Source organism: Ctenopharyngodon idella, chromosome 9 (genome assembly GCF_019924925.1).
Source record: "Ctenopharyngodon idella isolate HZGC_01 chromosome 9, HZGC01, whole genome shotgun sequence".
Lineage (NCBI taxonomy): Eukaryota > Metazoa > Chordata > Actinopteri > Cypriniformes > Xenocyprididae > Ctenopharyngodon > Ctenopharyngodon idella.
In genome coordinates, this window is record NC_067228.1 from 33957783 (window position 1) to 33975604 (window position 17822).

Here is a 17822-nt window from a genome sequence, read left to right on the forward strand (position 1 = left end):
TAAAAATTGTGAAATATTATTACAATTTAAAATAACTGTTTTCTATGTGAATATATATAGTAAACTGTAATTTATTCCTGTGATCAAAGCTGAATTTTCAGCATCATTACTCCAGTCTTCAGTGTCACATGATCCTTCAGAAATCATTCTAATATGATGATTTGATGCTCCAGAAACATTTATGATTATTATCAGTGTTGAAAACAGTTGTGCTGCTTCATATTTCTACGGAAACTGATATATTTTTTCATGAACAGAATTTATTTGAAATTCTTTGTAACATTATAAATCTTTACTGTCATTTTTGATCAACTTAATGAATCCTTGCTGAATACAAGTATTACTTTGAAGACTTAATAATAATAATAATAATAATAATATCTTTATTATTATATAAGAATGACTGGATGTGTCCAAACTTGGTTGAATCATTGCATTTATCATTAATGTTTGGGATTTATCATCTGTGTCATGTGTGTGAGCGTTATCTGTCTATTGAAGTGTTTATTTGTATATTTGCACGCCGCACTGCAGTAGGTCATTACAGACACAAACACACATTTTACAGTTAGCCAGCACTGCGCAAAATGAAAGACAGTGAGTAACATCACCTCCCGTCTCTCTCTCTCTCTCTCTCTCTCTCTCTCTCTCTCTCTCTCTCTCTCTCAGGCCTCTGATGATGAGTCTTACGTCAGCGATGTGAGTGATAACATTTCAGAGGACAACGCCAGCGTCACAGATAACGTTTCCAGACAGAGTAAGATCGTCTCCCTCCTCCTCGCTTTGTTCTGTTCATTAGAGAAGGACGCGTCCTGATGGGACACATGACCTTTACACACACACAAACACACATCCACCCACATGAACTGAAAGACAAATGCTCTCTCAAATATATTATCTACATGTTTTAATGTAAATTTGTTAATATTGTAATGTGAATATAAAAATATAAAATCTAAAGTGGTTAATATCACAGAGCATGTCAAGAGCACGCTGAGATCATATTTCACCCCAAAACCGAATGAAAAATCAAACTTTTTGTATTGTATTGTGTTTTCATTTTACATTATTTTAAAGAAAGTTAATGGTTATTTTAGTTTCAGTAACAAAAAATGTTTTTTATGCTTTTAGTTTATGATTATCAGTATATCATCCAGCACTGGCATCCCATGAGTAACCTTGTGTTTCTCCCTCAGTGCCTAATGGTGATCTGTCCAGTGGTGCGTTCCGTAACGGCAGACGTACGTGTCTCCCTGCTCCCGCTCCTGACACATCCAACATTAACCTGTGGAACATCCTGAAGAACAACATCGGGAAAGACCTGTCGAAGGTGTCCATGCCAGTGGAGCTGAACGAGCCCCTGAACACACTGCAGCACATGTGTGAGGAGCTGGAGTACACAGAGCTGCTGGATAAAGCAGCCCAAACTGACGACCCCTATGAACGCATGGTACGCTCCAGCTCTTAAAGGGATAGTTCACCCTAAAATAAAAATTCTGTCATCAACTGCTCACTTTGTCATTCCTAACCCCGTTCATCTTCTTTGATCCTTCATAAAGTACATGAAGACATTGTAATCCATATGAATCGAGCGGTTTAATACAAGTCTTCTGAAGAGACACTTTATATGAAGAACAGATTTAATTTAGGCTTTTATTCACATTGATCAACACACATAGTGCACATTTTATATGGTAAACAGAAGCTCAACCGTACTTGCTTTAGGCACGAGAACGAATCCCATCCATGTGGATTACTTGTACAATTATCTTTATAAACATTTTGATGCAAAGTTTTGGTTACATAGAGATTCAGTGGAAGGACAGAAATCTCTCAGGTTTCATTAAAAATATCGGTAGCACTTTATAATATGTATACAGTAATAAAGTACTTACAAATCATGAACAAACATTTAGTTTATAGTTGATTCATAGTTAATATATTGTAGTTTCTACATTCCTAATATATTAATAGGATATATACAAATAGTGAGTTCTTCATTTATTGTCACTGTAATTAACCAAATTATTATTGTTTAATTAGCTCTTATGTAAAGGAATTGTTTATTGGCTATTATGAGTAAATAGTTCTCACTTTAGATTAGGTCATGGAAAATGGGAAAATGTCAATAATTAAGCGCTTTAAAGGGGACCTATTATGCCCCCTTTTACAAGATGTAAAATAAGTCTCTGATGTCCCCAGAGTGTGTATGTGAAGTTTTAGTTCAAAAATACCCCACAGATCATTTATTATAGCATGTTAAATTTGCCCCTTTTTGAGGTTGAGCAAAAACGTGCCGTTTCAGTGTGTGCCCTTTAAATGCAAATGAGCTGCTGCGCTCGGCCTAAGAGGGCGGAGCTTCAAGAGCTCATTCTCCGGTGTCAGGAGTCAGTCAGGACGCACTATAATGTCAGAAACTGCGAATATATGTTGCATGGAGATGGAGAGAGAACAGGTATAGTTTAGTTTAATTACGGTTATAACTTATTGTTTTTATCCACTATATTAGTACAAGCCAGTTTACCGATGAGCTTTATAACGTTTATTGTACTTCACACAAAATATGAAGCGTCTGTTTTCACTCTAGAAAATCACTGTAAGATCTTAATAAAACAGTGCAAGTGTGCATTAAAATATTATCCATAAACTCTCTCTCTCTCCCTTGCATTATCATCAACATACACAGCGAATTACACAGAAACACTCGTTACAACTAACAGTAAACAAATAATTGAACTGTAATAAAGTGCTCTCACCTTCATTACTGCCGTATCCAGTATCTCTCTGAAGACTGTAAGCTGGATCACGAACAGTTTGTACTGATCTATCCTTGAGTAACAGCTTTTTAGCACAACCTCTGTTTTGTATTGACATTCGTTCACAAAGCAGTCCGGTGTGAAATGATTCGCGCAGACATAAACGAATTTCGGTAGAGCTGAGGGAGCATTTTCTTCGAAAACAAAATTGATCTACCTCGTCTTCAGCGGCTCAGATTTGGATTAATCCATCCAGCTACAGAACACCTGAAAATCTTGGGAGATGTTCTCGTCAGTGCAGCAATGGCGGACTGTACAACTCGCTGTGAACTCACTCAGGGCGGTTCTATGTTAAAACAGCAGTGTCTGTCAACATTCGTGGGCGGGGCCTGTGGCTAATGTTACGTCACACTGCCAGAGATCTGGAAACGACTTGTTCAGAGACACTGCTTATGATTTATGGGGATTAAAAAAAAAGGAGTGGTTGCATTTTATCATTGACCAACACACATCTATAGCCAAACACCATGCAAAAGTGAATTTTGCATAATAGGTCTCCTTTAAACCAAACTTTATTAGACATTAATTGCATTCATATGTGTATATATATATATATATATATATATACAGTGGGTACGGAAAGTATTCAGACCCCCTTAAATTTTTCACTCTTTGTTATATTGCAGCCATTTGCTAAAATTATTTAAGTTAATTTTTTTTCCTTATTAATGTACACAGAGCACCCCATATTGACAGAAAAACACAGAATTGTTGACATTTTTGCAGATTTATTAAAAAAGAAAAACTGAAATATCACATGGTCCTAAGTATTCAGACCCTTTGCTGTGACACTCATATATTTAACTCAGGTGTTGTCCATTTCTTCTGATCATCCTTGAGATGGTTCTACACCTTCATTTGAGTCCAGCTGTGTTTGATTATACTGACTGGACTTGATTAGGAAAGCCACACACCTGTCTATATAAGACCTTACAGCTCACAGTGCATGTCAGAGCAAATGAGAATCATGAGGTCAAAGGAACTGCCTGAAGAGCTCAGAGACAGAATTGTGGCAAGGCACAGATCTGGCCAAGGTTACAAAAAAATTTCTGCTGCACTTAAGGTTCCTAAGAGCACAGTGGCCTCCATAATTCTTAAATGGAAGACGTTTGGGACGACCAGAACCCTTCCTAGAGCTGGCCGTCCAGCCAAACTGAGCTATCGGGGGAGAAGAGCCTTGGTGAGAGAGGTGAAGAAGAACCCAAAGATCACTGTGGCTGAGCTCCAGAGATGCAGTCGGGAGATGGGAGAAAGTTGTAGAAAGTCAACCATCACTGCAGCCCTCCACCAGTTGGGGCTTTATGGCAGAGTGGCCCGACGGAAGCCTCTCCTCAGTGCAAGACACACGAAAGCCTGCATGGAGTTTGCTAAGATGGTGAGAAATAAGATTCTCTGGTCTGATGAGACCAAGATAGAACTTTTTGGCCTTAATTCTAAGCGGTATGTATGGAGAAAACCAGGCACTGCTCATCACCTGTCCAATACAGTCCCAACAGTGAAGCATGGTGGTGGCAGCATCATGCTGTGGGGGTGTTTTTCAGCTGCAGGGACAGGACGACTGGTTGCAATCGAGGGAAAGATGAATGTGGCCGAGTACAGGGATATCCTGGACGAAAACCTTCTCCAGAGTGCTCAGGACCTCAGACTGGGCCGAAGGTTTACCTTCCAACAAGACAATGACCCTAAGCACACAGCTAAAATAACGAAGGAGTGGCTTCACAACAACTCCGTGACTGTTCTTGAATGGCCCAGCCAGAGCCCTGACTTAAACCCAATTGAGCATCTCTGGAGAGACCTAAAAATGGCTGTCCACCAACGTTTACCATCCAACCTGACAGAACTGGAGAGGATCTGCAAGGAGGAATGGCAGAGGATCCCCAAATCCAGGTGTGAAAAACTTGTTGCATCTTTCCCAAAAAGACTCATGGCTGTATTAGATCAAAAGGGTGCTTCTACTAAATACTGAGCAAAGGGTCTGAATACTTAGGACCATTCAGTTTTTCTTTTTTAATAAATCTGCAAAAATGTCGACAATTCTGTGTTTTTCTGTCAATATGGGGTGCTGTGTGTACATTAATGAGGAAAAAAAATGAACTTAAATGATTTTAGCAAATGGCTGCAATATAACAAAGAGTGAAACATTTAAGGGGGTCTGAATACTTTCCCTACCCACTGTATATATATGTGTGTGTGTGTGTGTGTGTTAACAAAGCATAAAAAACATAATCTTAATGTTTACATATGAGCTAATTAAACAATAATTCCTGTTAATTACAGTGACAGTTAATGAAGAACTCACTATTTATATATAGCCTATTAATATATTAACACTGGAGAATCTGCAATATATTAACTATGAATTAACTATAAACTAGTAGTTTGCAAATGATTTGTAAGTACTTTATTAATGTATGCTTATTATAAAGTGTTACCAAAATATCAGTAACACTTTACAATAAGGTCCCATTAATTAACATTACTTAATGCATTAACTAACAATGAACAATAAGTTTTTTAACATTAGTTAATAAAAATATGAATGTTCATTGTTAGTTCATGTTAACTCATCTTTTGACTTTAATAATGTATTAGTAAATGTTTAAATTGACATTCACTAAGAATAATAAATGCTTTAGAAGTATTTTTCATTAGTTCATACGTATTTACTAATGTAGCTGAATAATGTTAACAAATGGAATCTTATTGTTGGTAGTGTTACCAAAACACCTTCATTTGTGTTTTGAAGATGAACGTGGAATGACATGAGGGCGAGTAAATGATGACAGAAAGTGAGCTATTGCTTTAGGAGAGCTGATGAATCTTCAGTGTCACGAACAAGCACTTGTGACCAGTTGCTTGTCGAAGGTAATCTGTCCACTGTAACCAGCTTGACCACAATGGTCTACCAGGTCAACATCAGGTTCACCAGTCAGTAGTCCAGTTGATCAACCATCAACACCAGACTATTAACTTGAAACTGATAATAACATAAATAACCAGCCAAGTAAAATCAGCTACAGATTTTCCAGCAGGGAAAGGTAGTCCAGAGTGTCCGAGGAGAGACTCGCACAGAAACATGCCCACATACACTCACCTACATACATAGCGATATAACAGGAGGTGTGAAGTGGCTTGTGGAAGGGCGAACAGGGCCTGAAGCAGGAACACATGTCCCTTGTGGAGAGGGAAGTGGGAATTTACCTCTGGCCTCATTAAGTCCTTTAAATGTAGCCTAGTTTTAGTGTCCACACATAGTGACGCATACTCTGACACATTCTCCTCGCTGCAGCGGCACTGATACCGTAGTACTGATCCTGCAGTGTAGGCGGCTGACTACTGCACATTTACTGAGCCAATCTCATGAAACCTGTCAAGAACGAATGTCAGGTAATGTTTCACCCCCAAATCATAAGAAGAATAAAAATAAGAAATGATATTTTAAACAGAAAAAATATTAACAAAATCAAAAATTTGAGCCGGGGGCCTCTGGTTGAGTTGACACGGAATAACCCTATAATAATATTTAAGCATTTTGCCATTTAAATATGATTTATTAAATTGTAAAGTATTATTTAACTATTACATAGTAATAATTATTATTAATGTTATTATTTATGATTTTTCAATGCACAAAAAAGGTCCTTAGAAAATTATTTGATTTGTGTTTTTTCCCCTTATTTCTTATTTTATTATTTTTATTCTCATTTGGAGAACATGACCTGATACATTCTTGACAGATTTTGTGATATTAACCCCTTCAGTATGACCCAAAACCATGCAGACTGTATGTTTGTGTGGATGTAATGATCTCTTAAGGCACATTTATTTGATTATCTTGTTTCTGTAGGCACTGCTTGGTCTGTATAAAGAGCACACAGTCTATCTGGACTCCATGGTTTCAGTAGTAATGAGTGTATTGACAGGTTGCTTTGTTTGTGTGCAGGCGATCGTTGCAGCGTTTGCAGTTTCAGGATACTCCTCCACCTATTATAGAGCAGGCAGTAAACCCTTTAACCCTCTTCTAGGAGAAACATATGAATGTATCCGTGAAGACAAAGGATTCTGCTTCTTTTCTGAACAGGTACAAATTACAAGTTATTTTATCACACACACACACCCTAGCTGCAGTACCTGTTCCAGGTGAGTTCCTGTCCTTCACTATATCACTGCACCACTTTCACTGTGTGTGTGTGTGTGTGTGTTTGCTGATAGCAAGGCCATCAATAGTCCTCTGGTGAAGGTTCTTCCTGTGTGACTTGAAAAGAGTCTTTGTCAGCACTGAACTTTTACACTGCCTGCGTGTGACATAATAGTGTGTTCATAGAGGAAACCCTTTCACAGGCTCATAGTAGTGTAATTCTTCTAGTTTTATCTCACATACACACACACACACTGATATAAACTGACCGACATGTGTCTCCCTCCACTGGAGTCTGTTGATATGAAAGAGATACCACTGCAGCCCTTCATTTTACCATTCAGACCATTGTTGTTTTCAGACTGAATCAGCTGAATAATTACATTTAACTCTACTACTGGCTTTTACTAAGGAAAGCATCTATACCAGAGGAACATTTTGTGGCCACTTTTTTTATGGGTGGCCACAAAAATTTTAATTGAGTTTTTTTGATGAATGAATTGATGTTCCATTTAAGTATCAGCTAATTCTTTGAGCAACTGTTTGGATACATTCATCGACCAAAAAATAATCATGTTATAGAGACAATATTATTTTGTGAAGTAGCTAACATAGCATAATCAGATGCAGCTTTATTTTTAGTAACAGTAATACAGAATTTTCTCCATCATACAATATGTTTTAAAATGAATTTCATGCCATTTATCAACACAAGCCACCCAGCATTTAATATGATATTCTAAAATCGATCTAGATTACTGCAGTGTGCAACAAGTGTCCCACAGCATCTGCCAAGTGAACGCACAGAGTAACGTTATAACATCATTTTCAACACACTCAAATGTATCTAATATGATAAACAGCGCAGTGTTACCCCTCATACGCTTGACCGGAAGAAGCGGAAGCGGCGACTGCGGCATAATAAAAGTTCTGCTGCTCTCGAGCCGTGTGTTGCGCTCGTCTCTCATTAACAATCACTCGGTCCTGCTCTGCTTCATACAACAGTAACATTAATAATCTCATCCATGAACATGATTTCTGCCCGAGTCCCGTCCCGATTCTTTTCCACTGGCTGTGAGGTGAAGACGACATCTCCCATGATTCCACGCTCAATCTCGGCATCATCAATCTACGCCTTTGTTTTGAATACGGTACATCTAGCGGCGAAAATTTACATATTGTGCCTTTGAAACAACAATTTTTAAATAAAGAAGCAAATTAGAAATATGTATAAAGAATATAGAGCCACAAAAAGAATGCAAGAGCAGCTCAGATCATTCAATCTTTGAGAATTTGATAGGGAATATTCTTGAAATCTTTGCCTTTTGATTACAGGCTTTGGCAAATCTGAGCACAGTCTGAGACACTTTTGAGATCTCATGAGTAGTCGCATGGAAAACCCAAAGTATACATCAGTTTTGACGCGGACGCTAAAGGCCCCGATATACTGGCTTAGGTGTAAATAGACGTTCAAAATACCTTTGCAGCGATATATGTTAATATGTGCTGCACTCTTTCCTCTCAATAACAAAACTCAACGGACTGAACAGAAGAAAAGAACCGGAGAAGATTTCCAAGTCAAAGAAGGCGGAGCCTTATAGCCACACCTACCCATTACGTAATCGCCATGAACCAATGGTAGCTCAAAGGTGTTTACCAGTTGAAGCGAACTTTTCTGGAAAGTTTTGCTTTCCTGAGATGAACTTCATTTTGGCCTGATTTAGTTTGAAGTTACATTACATTTGTTCTTTGTTTTCACTTGAAGTAAATCAGGGCCTTAAAGGGGGGGTATCACACACAGTTTCTGCCATGTTAGTCTTGAGTACCTATAGAGTAGTAGTGCATCCTTCATATCTCCAAAAAGTCTTTAGTTTTATCATATTTATAAAAGATACATACGCTGTACCGAGTATTTCTGAAAACAGCCGAGCGCCTGAAGGCGTGCCGTGTGAGCGGAGCTAAAGAGTGACGAGCTGTCACGAACACGCGCAGCTTTTGTGCAGAGATCGGCTGCAAGCTATCAATGGTCAGCTAAACAGATGTATTTAAACGCACACAATACACCATCGCATTATCCCTGGATAACCTTTGAATCACTATAATGAATATAGCGTATAGTGAATGATGAATAATGAATTTATGAATTCACTACGTTTGTGTTGTTGTGCACTTAGGCGCCTATTGCCAACAAAACAGACATTTGAAGCAGTTTTACTCACCACCTGCAGTTCCGACTCATGACCGGGATCATTATCGCTGTGACCGCTCCATCTTTCAGTTTCAAATGATCTGTAAATCCAGCGTAGAACTGGGCCTTGTTTATGAAACCATAAGCGCCGATCCCGAGGGCTCGAACAGCCACGGAAAACACAAGATATTCTCCATTCATTTTAACCAATAAAAAAGTGATTGCAACTATCAGTTTCTATGGTTATTTTAATAACAAGTGTCGAGAGCGCATCAATGTATTGCGTGAGAACAAAACTCTCAGCTCTACTTAATGCTGGGTTCTTTGGGAAGCAAGGTTATCTTTCCCTCACAACCGAAAAACACACTTCTTTGGTGACATTGTTGATTTCGTGAAGTCCTGTGACCTGTGCAGCGCTGCCGACGACTTCTGTAAACCCGAACGTGCGCTGATGGGTGTGCTCTTGCTCTCTCGCTCTGGTCGATGTGTGCGCGTGCACCCTTCCAGGAGAAGTGCCCGTACAATGAATTCCGACCTTGTTGACATCACTCAGGCCGATACTCAAAAAAAAGGTCCCGAATCCTGTAAGGATTTGGAAGAGAATTTTTGGCACAGAAATACTCCGTCATACGTCCAACTCATGTTTTGAAACTTTGGCCATGTTTAGCATGAGAATCCAACTCTTTAACAGTGTAAATAAGTCAGAATACATGAAATAGCATTATACCCCCCCTTTAAGCCCAAAGTTTACTTCGGGTTTTCACATGTATGTTAGCATACGTGCACAGCCATTCAAAGTATACTTCATTTGATAGCATGCACGAACACAGCCGCTCGATACATGCGCACTAGAAAGTTTCATCCTCATCCAGTGCCTGCGCTATTTCTCTGCAGAAGTTATGACATGAAAAATTTGTACTTGTTTAAGCTACAGTGCATCTCTTAATCCCCTCACACAAGCGCTCGTCAACTCGGCCGTCTGTTGTTGCGGTCTCGGGTTGTTATTTTCGAGAGTTCTTTTTCGACTGTGAAACATCTGTCAGCACTTTATGGAAAAACTAATTAGTGCAGAAAAACTTCAAGGCGCATTTGCGTACAGAGTATGTGCAATTAGAAAAATCTGGCTTTGTGCATACAGTATGTGTATACAGTGCTGATGATGAAATGTATCTCACTTGCACTGTACGTATACCCTAGCATATGCGTAAAAAAACTTTGGCCTTACTTTGGGCTTAACTCATTTTGATCTCCATAGACTTAAGGTGCAGTCATATTGCAAGTGAAATCCAGTCATTTCAGTAGGAATCCACACGATCAGGAATTTCACATATTTCCACACATTGGTCACACGAATTTACAGTCTTGACCAGCAGAAAGCTGCTGGGTTTGAAAGTGACATCTGTGTGAGCTGTGTTTCATACATCACTACACTACTGACAATAGACAATGCACATTTGCTTGTAAAATTTCGCTAATTTGACCGCATCTTTAGACCAGTAAGCAACTACCTAGCAACTAAAAACCACCTTAGCAACTGCATAGCAATACCCTGGCAACCACTGAAAAAATACAACTAAAGCCCAAAGTATACTTGACTTTTTAAGCGTTCACGAGGGTCAGCATACAGTGTGCATGACGCGAATTTCATCATCAGAAGAGTACTGTAGGCGCACCACCAGATTTTGTTATTTAGTTTATCCACAAGGTGGCAACCTTGCACTGGGGGCGTCGATTCACAAGGAAGTCAAAGAAAAACTGCATAAACAGAACAGTCTGGAACGCCATCAAGCTACAGCGAAAATGGAGGCCTACATAGACGAGAGATTGTGTGAAGAAGTTAGAAATTACCCTCATTTGTACAACTCTAGCATGAAAGAATACAAAGATGTTTACATGGGTTGTAACTCATGGCGAGAGATTGCTCAAAACTGAGCATGCGTCGAATGGCTGTGTATGCGTACGAGTCAAATGAAGTATACTTTCCAAGGCTGTGTGTTCGACTGTGTGTGTACACTAGCGTACGCGTAAAAAGTATACCCACTGTTTGAAATTATAAAAATGTAGTTTTACCTAAAACTTGAACACTGATCGTTTGCTGATTACAAGCTCTGGTATTTCTTGCAGGAAGTGCAGATCTAGTTATTATTAATTTCTCTGAATTAAATTATGCTAATTCCTGTGCTTCATTAATAAACTTGAGCGAGTGATTATATTTTTCCATCTGTGTTCAGGTGAGCCACCATCCGCCCATCTCAGCCTGTCACTGTGAGTCACAGAACTTCACCTTCTGGCAGGGTAAGACTGATACAACTCCTATGGTTTTGCTCTCAAAGCCTTTTATTATCAAATAAAGTGTATGTGTTTGTGCTTCAGACGTCAGATGGAAGAATAAGTTTTGGGGGAAGTCCATGGAGATTCTTCCCATCGGAACAGTGAATGTCATGCTGCCCAGGTACAGACGACGCTAAATAAAGGTGTAAATGGGTGTAAAGCGCTTTGAGCTTGTCCACTTTCGACCACTTCCAGAGGTCGAATGTGTTCGAACAGCCACAAAAGATCGCCTACTCTCCGCCAACTGAGCAAACAAACAATATGGGACGCGCACTAGCCAGACGGGATTTAAACTTCATCAGCTGAAGACCCAAGTTTGGTTTGAAGATGAAAAACGTACCAAGCCCAATTTTCTCCCATCATTCCTGCTGTTTTCTGTGTGTTTTTCCGTCGTCTGGTGTCTGGCGTCCGGCGTTCATATGTAAATTGCTCAAGCTTATTTTGTCCATTAGATCAAAAGATTTGAAAAAACCCCATACATTTACCAGCCTATAGACCCTCCCCTCGAAGAAATCAGGACAGAAGTGGTTGAAAGTGGACAAAAGAGACGGATTAAAACACCAAGTGTAAGCGGGAATGTGTCTCCCTCGTCTACCTGTGATCCGATTGACCAAAACGACCAGGTGTAAACAGGTCCTATCAGTCTGTCTTCTCCTCATATTTCATTACCATTTGCTTCTGTAACTGTTTTCCGTATGTGCTGATAGTTATGGTGATCACTATGAGTGGAACAAGGTGACGACGTGCGTCCACAACATTCTGAGCGGGAGACGATGGATCGAGCATTATGGCGAGGTCACGATCAAAAACACTCGCAACCCTACCTGCATCTGCAAGCTCACCTTTATTAAGGTACATGCACATCTGCAACATCATATACATCACAAATGATGCACTAAGGTCTGTTTCTCAACTAGGGGGTTTCAGCAAACTTTCAGGGGGCCCCAATAAGTCTTAAAATTATTTAAAGGCTATTTTAAAGACTACTAATTTTGTTTTGCAGTTTCCTATAGCAGGTTTACATGCATCCAAGTTCATAATATCCATTGCAGCATCAGCTCTTTTCTCACAGTGTCTGAAACGGTTCAATAAAAGATTTGATTTCGATAAAGTATAAGATGGCTCAGTCTGTTGTGATTGGTCGACCACTTACAATGCGTGTCAGAATCCAAACTCTCTTTATCATATCTGAATTTCAGCTCTTGATTCACAGTGATACGAACAGTAACGATGGCGTCGGTTTTACCGTATCAATCTCATCAAAGTGGATTTGCTTTGGCAGCAGAAAACAGCGTCTTCTCGACATGAACAATACGAACTAGGGTCAAAGATGAGGATCAAAGTTCACCAGCAGCCAATAAAGAGAATAGACTGGCATTATGCAAATATGTTTCAAACCTACGAATGTTCAGCAGGAAGTGAGACTGAATTACTGACGACTAGTTTCAGGCACTTCAGAATTGATTCTTTCTTTTGGGAGACAAAAACTCCATTTATCTGCACTTTGATCTTTGCAGATCTTTTACATTCACAAACATCTATTACACACTACAGGAAAGGGAATATCCCAAAAAGCATAGTATATGAATTTAAAATTTAATTATATTAACAATCTTAATTAAAATGCTAAAAAACACTAGAATTAAAGATGCAGAACATTAAACTGACATCATATTTTTGAGATTTTTATTACAACAGAAATACAAAAGGAGCATATCAGCTTAGATAGGAGGCCCTTCGAATATTGTCTTGGACAAAGGGAGGCCTTGGAGTCACAACGGCTGAAAATGCTCAAAGGAACAGAGCAATGTTTTGAAAGCACAACAGACTGAAATATTACACTTCACCAGGGGAATGAACCTACGAATGAATAACTTATTGTTGTCTCTGCATGTTCATTTGGTTTAAGAAACAGTATTTTAATGAAAAAAAAAAAATAAAAAATATTACAATTTAAAATATCTGTTTTCAATTTAATATATTTTAATATATTTTTAGATTTAGACAACAAAATTTAACAGCAGTTACATTAACAGCTCCAAATAAAAGATTCCTGTCATAAGAGCAGCTAATAGGGGGATGGACACTGCACTGCGTTGTCATAGTAACAGTACAGGACATGATTCCCTCCAGAATTCCCACTTCAAGCCCTAGGAGCCTTTCCCTTTGGAGCTAGTAGGGCATAGTCACTTCCAATCAGTATTCACCCTATATTTGCAACAGAAAACCATACTCAAATTGTTTCATAATTGTATCATGACTCTTCGTCTGTAGATTCCCAGCCCTAATCAGTGTATGTGTGTTTGTGTCCAGGGAAACTACTGGAGCTCGAATGTGAATGAGGTGCAAGGATCTGTCATGGACCTGGAGGGGAAAGTCATTCACAGACTGTTTGGGAAATGGCATGAGGGTCTGTACTGTGGAGTCCCACCTTCAGCTAAATGCATCTGGAGACCAGGTACACACTCACAAATTCAAAATGAACACTCACCATGCGCCAGTTGCTACAAAAATGGACTGTCAAAATATAAAGAAATAAAATATGAAAAGTAATCAAAAGTACCAAAAGTTGGACCCTAACTGAAGTGACATGAGTGGATCAAATAATAAAATAAATAATAATCAGAAATGTTTTTGAGCAGCAAATCAGCATATTAGAATGATTTCTAATGTGACCTTGAAGACTGGAGTAATGATGCTGAAAATTCAGCTTTGATCTCAGGAATAAATTACATTTTAACATATATTCACATAGAAAACAGCTGTTTTAAATGAATGCAGCCTTGGTGAGCAAAAGAGACTTCTTAAAAAATATTAATAAATCATACCGACCCCAAACTTTTGAAAAAAAATGAGGCATTTTGACTTGGGCTAATAATTAACTACCCAGACACTGTGGCAGAAAGTACATGGGTACACATCACTCACCTCTCAAATGTGTTGTAATTTAATAAAGTACAGTTTAATGGCCAGTAAGAAATATTCATGAAGATTAAATGCTCTTCACCAGTTATTTGTAGTTATGACCCTGCACAACACAACAGAGGACAGTTCTTCATTGAGATGTATCTAGGCTAATGTTCCACTTACAGTGATGATTCTCTTCGGTGTAAATGAGTGTTGTGTTTGTGTGTACAGGGTCCATGCCCACAGATTATGAGCTGTACTACGGCTTCAGCAGGTTTGCTGTAGAGCTCAATGAGCTCTTCCCTGAGCTGAAGGAGCTGCTGCCACCAACAGATGCTCGATTCAGACCGGACCAGAGGTACACACACACGCTCGGGACTGATATTGCACACTTAAAAACTTGCTGTAGTTTAGTGCCAGAGAAGAGTGATCCACAGCCTCACAAGAAAAACTCACTCTAGAAATGATTACAACCTTGTTTTGAAGGATTTCATAAAGCCTTCCTCTGGCTTTTCTTATGACTGTGTTGTAAGAAAACCACAGCTTTTAAAGAAGTGAAATGGTGTGACATTGTTGATGTATTCACTATTGAAACAGAAAGGTGAAAGCAATAAAAAATGAAAGATGAGAACAATGAAAGGAATAATGCCAGCCGCTTCCTTTGCAACCAGCAAACCACTTGCTATTAAGACTGTACCTCAAGCGAAATTGAAGAACGAACTGGTGCAACGTCATTTCGAACAAAATCAGGCCAAAACCAAGTTTGTTTTGTGTTCGTTTCGGAAGTTTGAAACAGCTGGCCAAAGCAAACTTTCTGGATAAGTTCGCTCCGACTGGTAAACACCTTCAAGCGCCTTCTTTAGCATGGGAATACACTCCAGTTAATTTCTTCTGTTCAGTCCGTCGAGGTTGGATGTCCACGAGTAAAAACATGAACACTCTTAAGAGCCGCTTTATAGTAGAAAATGAAGTTGTAATTCTAATTGAAAGAAACATTGACACTGTTTTTCATGTTTAATATTAAAAATGAAAAAGAACTTCGCTGCAAGTAAATTGGGGCCTTCAGAGACTGCTTGTATTGCTAGTGGTTGGTATTAGGCAGAAGGGACATTATTTTAGAGCACATTTCTGTACACCACACTGTATCAATATTTAGGCCCATTTTGCCAGAAGAGAATTTTAAATGTTACTGTTAAAAGTTAAATGTGTGTATTAAATTTTGCGTACCAGAACGGGCAGAAAATGTTGTTTAAAGTCTGTTTCAGTGTTGTTATTGTTAACTAAAACTAGTAAAAATCATTTTTGTCAATTGAAATAAAGCTGAAATAAAATTAAATATAAATAATCGATGAAAAACTAACCCCCGGTTTCACAGACAAGGCTTAAGCTAGTCCTAGACTAAAATGCATGTTTGAGCTGTTTTAATTGAAAGCAACTTGAACTGACAGATATTAAAATATATCAGTGTCATTGTTTTGTCTCAAGATGTACACAGTAATGTTTTTTTCAGTAATGTTTTTAATGTTTATGTTTATAAAAGCTACTTAAATGCCCTAATTGAACTAAGGACTAATCCTGGCTTAGGCTAAGCTCTGTCTGTGAAACTGGGCCTAAAACTTCAAAACTTAACTTCAAATTAAATGAAAATGAGAAATGTTGCCTTGGCAACTAACTGAAATAAAATAAGTTATTTAAAGTTAAAGTACTAAAATTATTAAAACTAAAATTGAAATAAGAATAAATGTTATTACGTCAGACAAGGCAGGTGAAGAAGAGGTGGATCTAATTGTAGCCGTTTTATCAATAAACAAAAACAAAGCAGGTAATCCAACAAAAAAACAAACTAGGGTGCAGGAGAGAACATCACAACTAGCAGTAATGCATAGACAATACAGGACAATGAACTGAAACAAACTGAAGGCTTAAATACACAGGAGATAACTGAAAGCTAAACAAGGGGCAGGTGAACATAATTAGTAACCAAGGGAACAAACTAGTCATGGGGAGAAATAGGGACAGGCAAACTAAAAGTCCATCAAAACAAAACTTAAACGTCCCACAACATTATTGTGATCATACAGTATGTGATTAATTTCAAAATTGGAACATACATCCCATGTCTTAAGAATCAGTGCCTGTTTTACTTAATATTTTGAGATAAAAACCTACATGAACTAACTAAATACTTAGTCTTTCATGTCACTTTGTAATTAAACTCTATTTTTAAGTGTGTGTCGAATGTGTATTTCTGCTCCCTAAGATAGTTTTCTGCTTAGTTCAGCTCTTTCAACACTTTTGGAAACCAGTGGAACAAATTTGACGCTGAGTAATCATCTGTGGTTTAATGTGTCTCACAGGTATCTGGAGGAAGGAAACGTCCAGATGGCAGCAGCTGAGAAACAAAGAATCGAAGAGCAGCAGAGAAACAAGAGGAAGTGGCTGGAGGAGAACAACATCAAGTACCAGCCACGATTTTTTAAGTCAGTGCACCTTTTGCTCTTGAATTCCTGTCATTTAGAGAGACCTTCTCTCTGTATTGATCTGTTTTAATGAGGATTCACCAGTTTTAGAGGCTGTTTAATAGAGTTTGGGCAAAATTCATCAATTAAATGAAAAATTGAAAATGAAATGAAAAATTCCCTTTCAATTCATGTGTTTGAAATTTAGATCTGAAAAATTCTAGACACAAAACATTTAGCATTTAATTTGGACTAATTATGCCTTTTAGTCCCTGATATGTCATCACCCAGCAGCCTAGGTTAGACTTATATTTTAGTTTAAATTTTAAATTAAAAGATCATGTCTTCACTTTTCACTTCAAAATGTATTTTTAAATTGCAGAAATGTCTTTTGTTTAGCCCTGTTATGCTCTTTCTGGCATCATCAGTGTCTTTTTGACCCATTATGGTTACACTTGGGGCGTTTTCACACCTGTAGATTGTTTGCTTTTGGTTCGAAACGAGGATTAAAATTGCTACAATGTTGCAATTTCTTCTTGGTTTGGTTCGCTTTCAAAAGACAACAAAAATGGACCAAACATTGTTAATACGAGTCACATGCGATGTTTCTGGGATTTTGCTCATAACAGTCAGCGGGCTGATTGTGGCTTTCTTTGGGGCTTTTCTCACTTGAAATAGTTACCCCTGGGTCATTCTGAACCCAGGTAAACAGAATCCTGAGTTATCTTGCTTCACGTTTTCACACATAATTTTCCTGGGGTTAACAATTAATCCTGGGTATTTATTAGCTGCCGTTTCAAATTGTACATTCCTAAACCCTGGGTTATCGTTCTTATTTGCATATTTGCAATGTCAGTGTCATTGATTGGATAAACGCAGCACGCGACCTGTTAACATAGCGCTAGCATTGCATATCCTCGTATTGCCGACTTTACTATCGAGTTTATACTGAATGGACATTTCGGACTATAAAGGGAAGAATG

At 38.4% G+C, this 17822-nt stretch overlaps 1 protein-coding gene across 8 annotated transcripts in view; it reads left to right on the forward strand.

Annotated features, from left to right (window-relative positions):
• Positions 1-17822, forward strand: part of osbpl6 (oxysterol binding protein-like 6) — a 70977-nt gene that overhangs the window by 47300 nt on the left and 5855 nt on the right. For all 8 annotated transcript variants that reach the window (XM_051906684.1, XM_051906689.1, XM_051906686.1 and 5 more), the window contains 9 exons: positions 670-757; positions 1197-1450; positions 6760-6897; positions 11374-11437; positions 11516-11594; positions 12181-12325; positions 13787-13931; positions 14612-14738; positions 16738-16860. In XM_051906684.1, the coding sequence (XP_051762644.1) occupies positions 670-757; positions 1197-1450; positions 6760-6897; positions 11374-11437; positions 11516-11594; positions 12181-12325; positions 13787-13931; positions 14612-14738; positions 16738-16860 (1163 nt within the window). The remainder of the gene's footprint in view (positions 1-669; positions 758-1196; positions 1451-6759; positions 6898-11373; positions 11438-11515; positions 11595-12180; positions 12326-13786; positions 13932-14611; positions 14739-16737; positions 16861-17822) is intronic.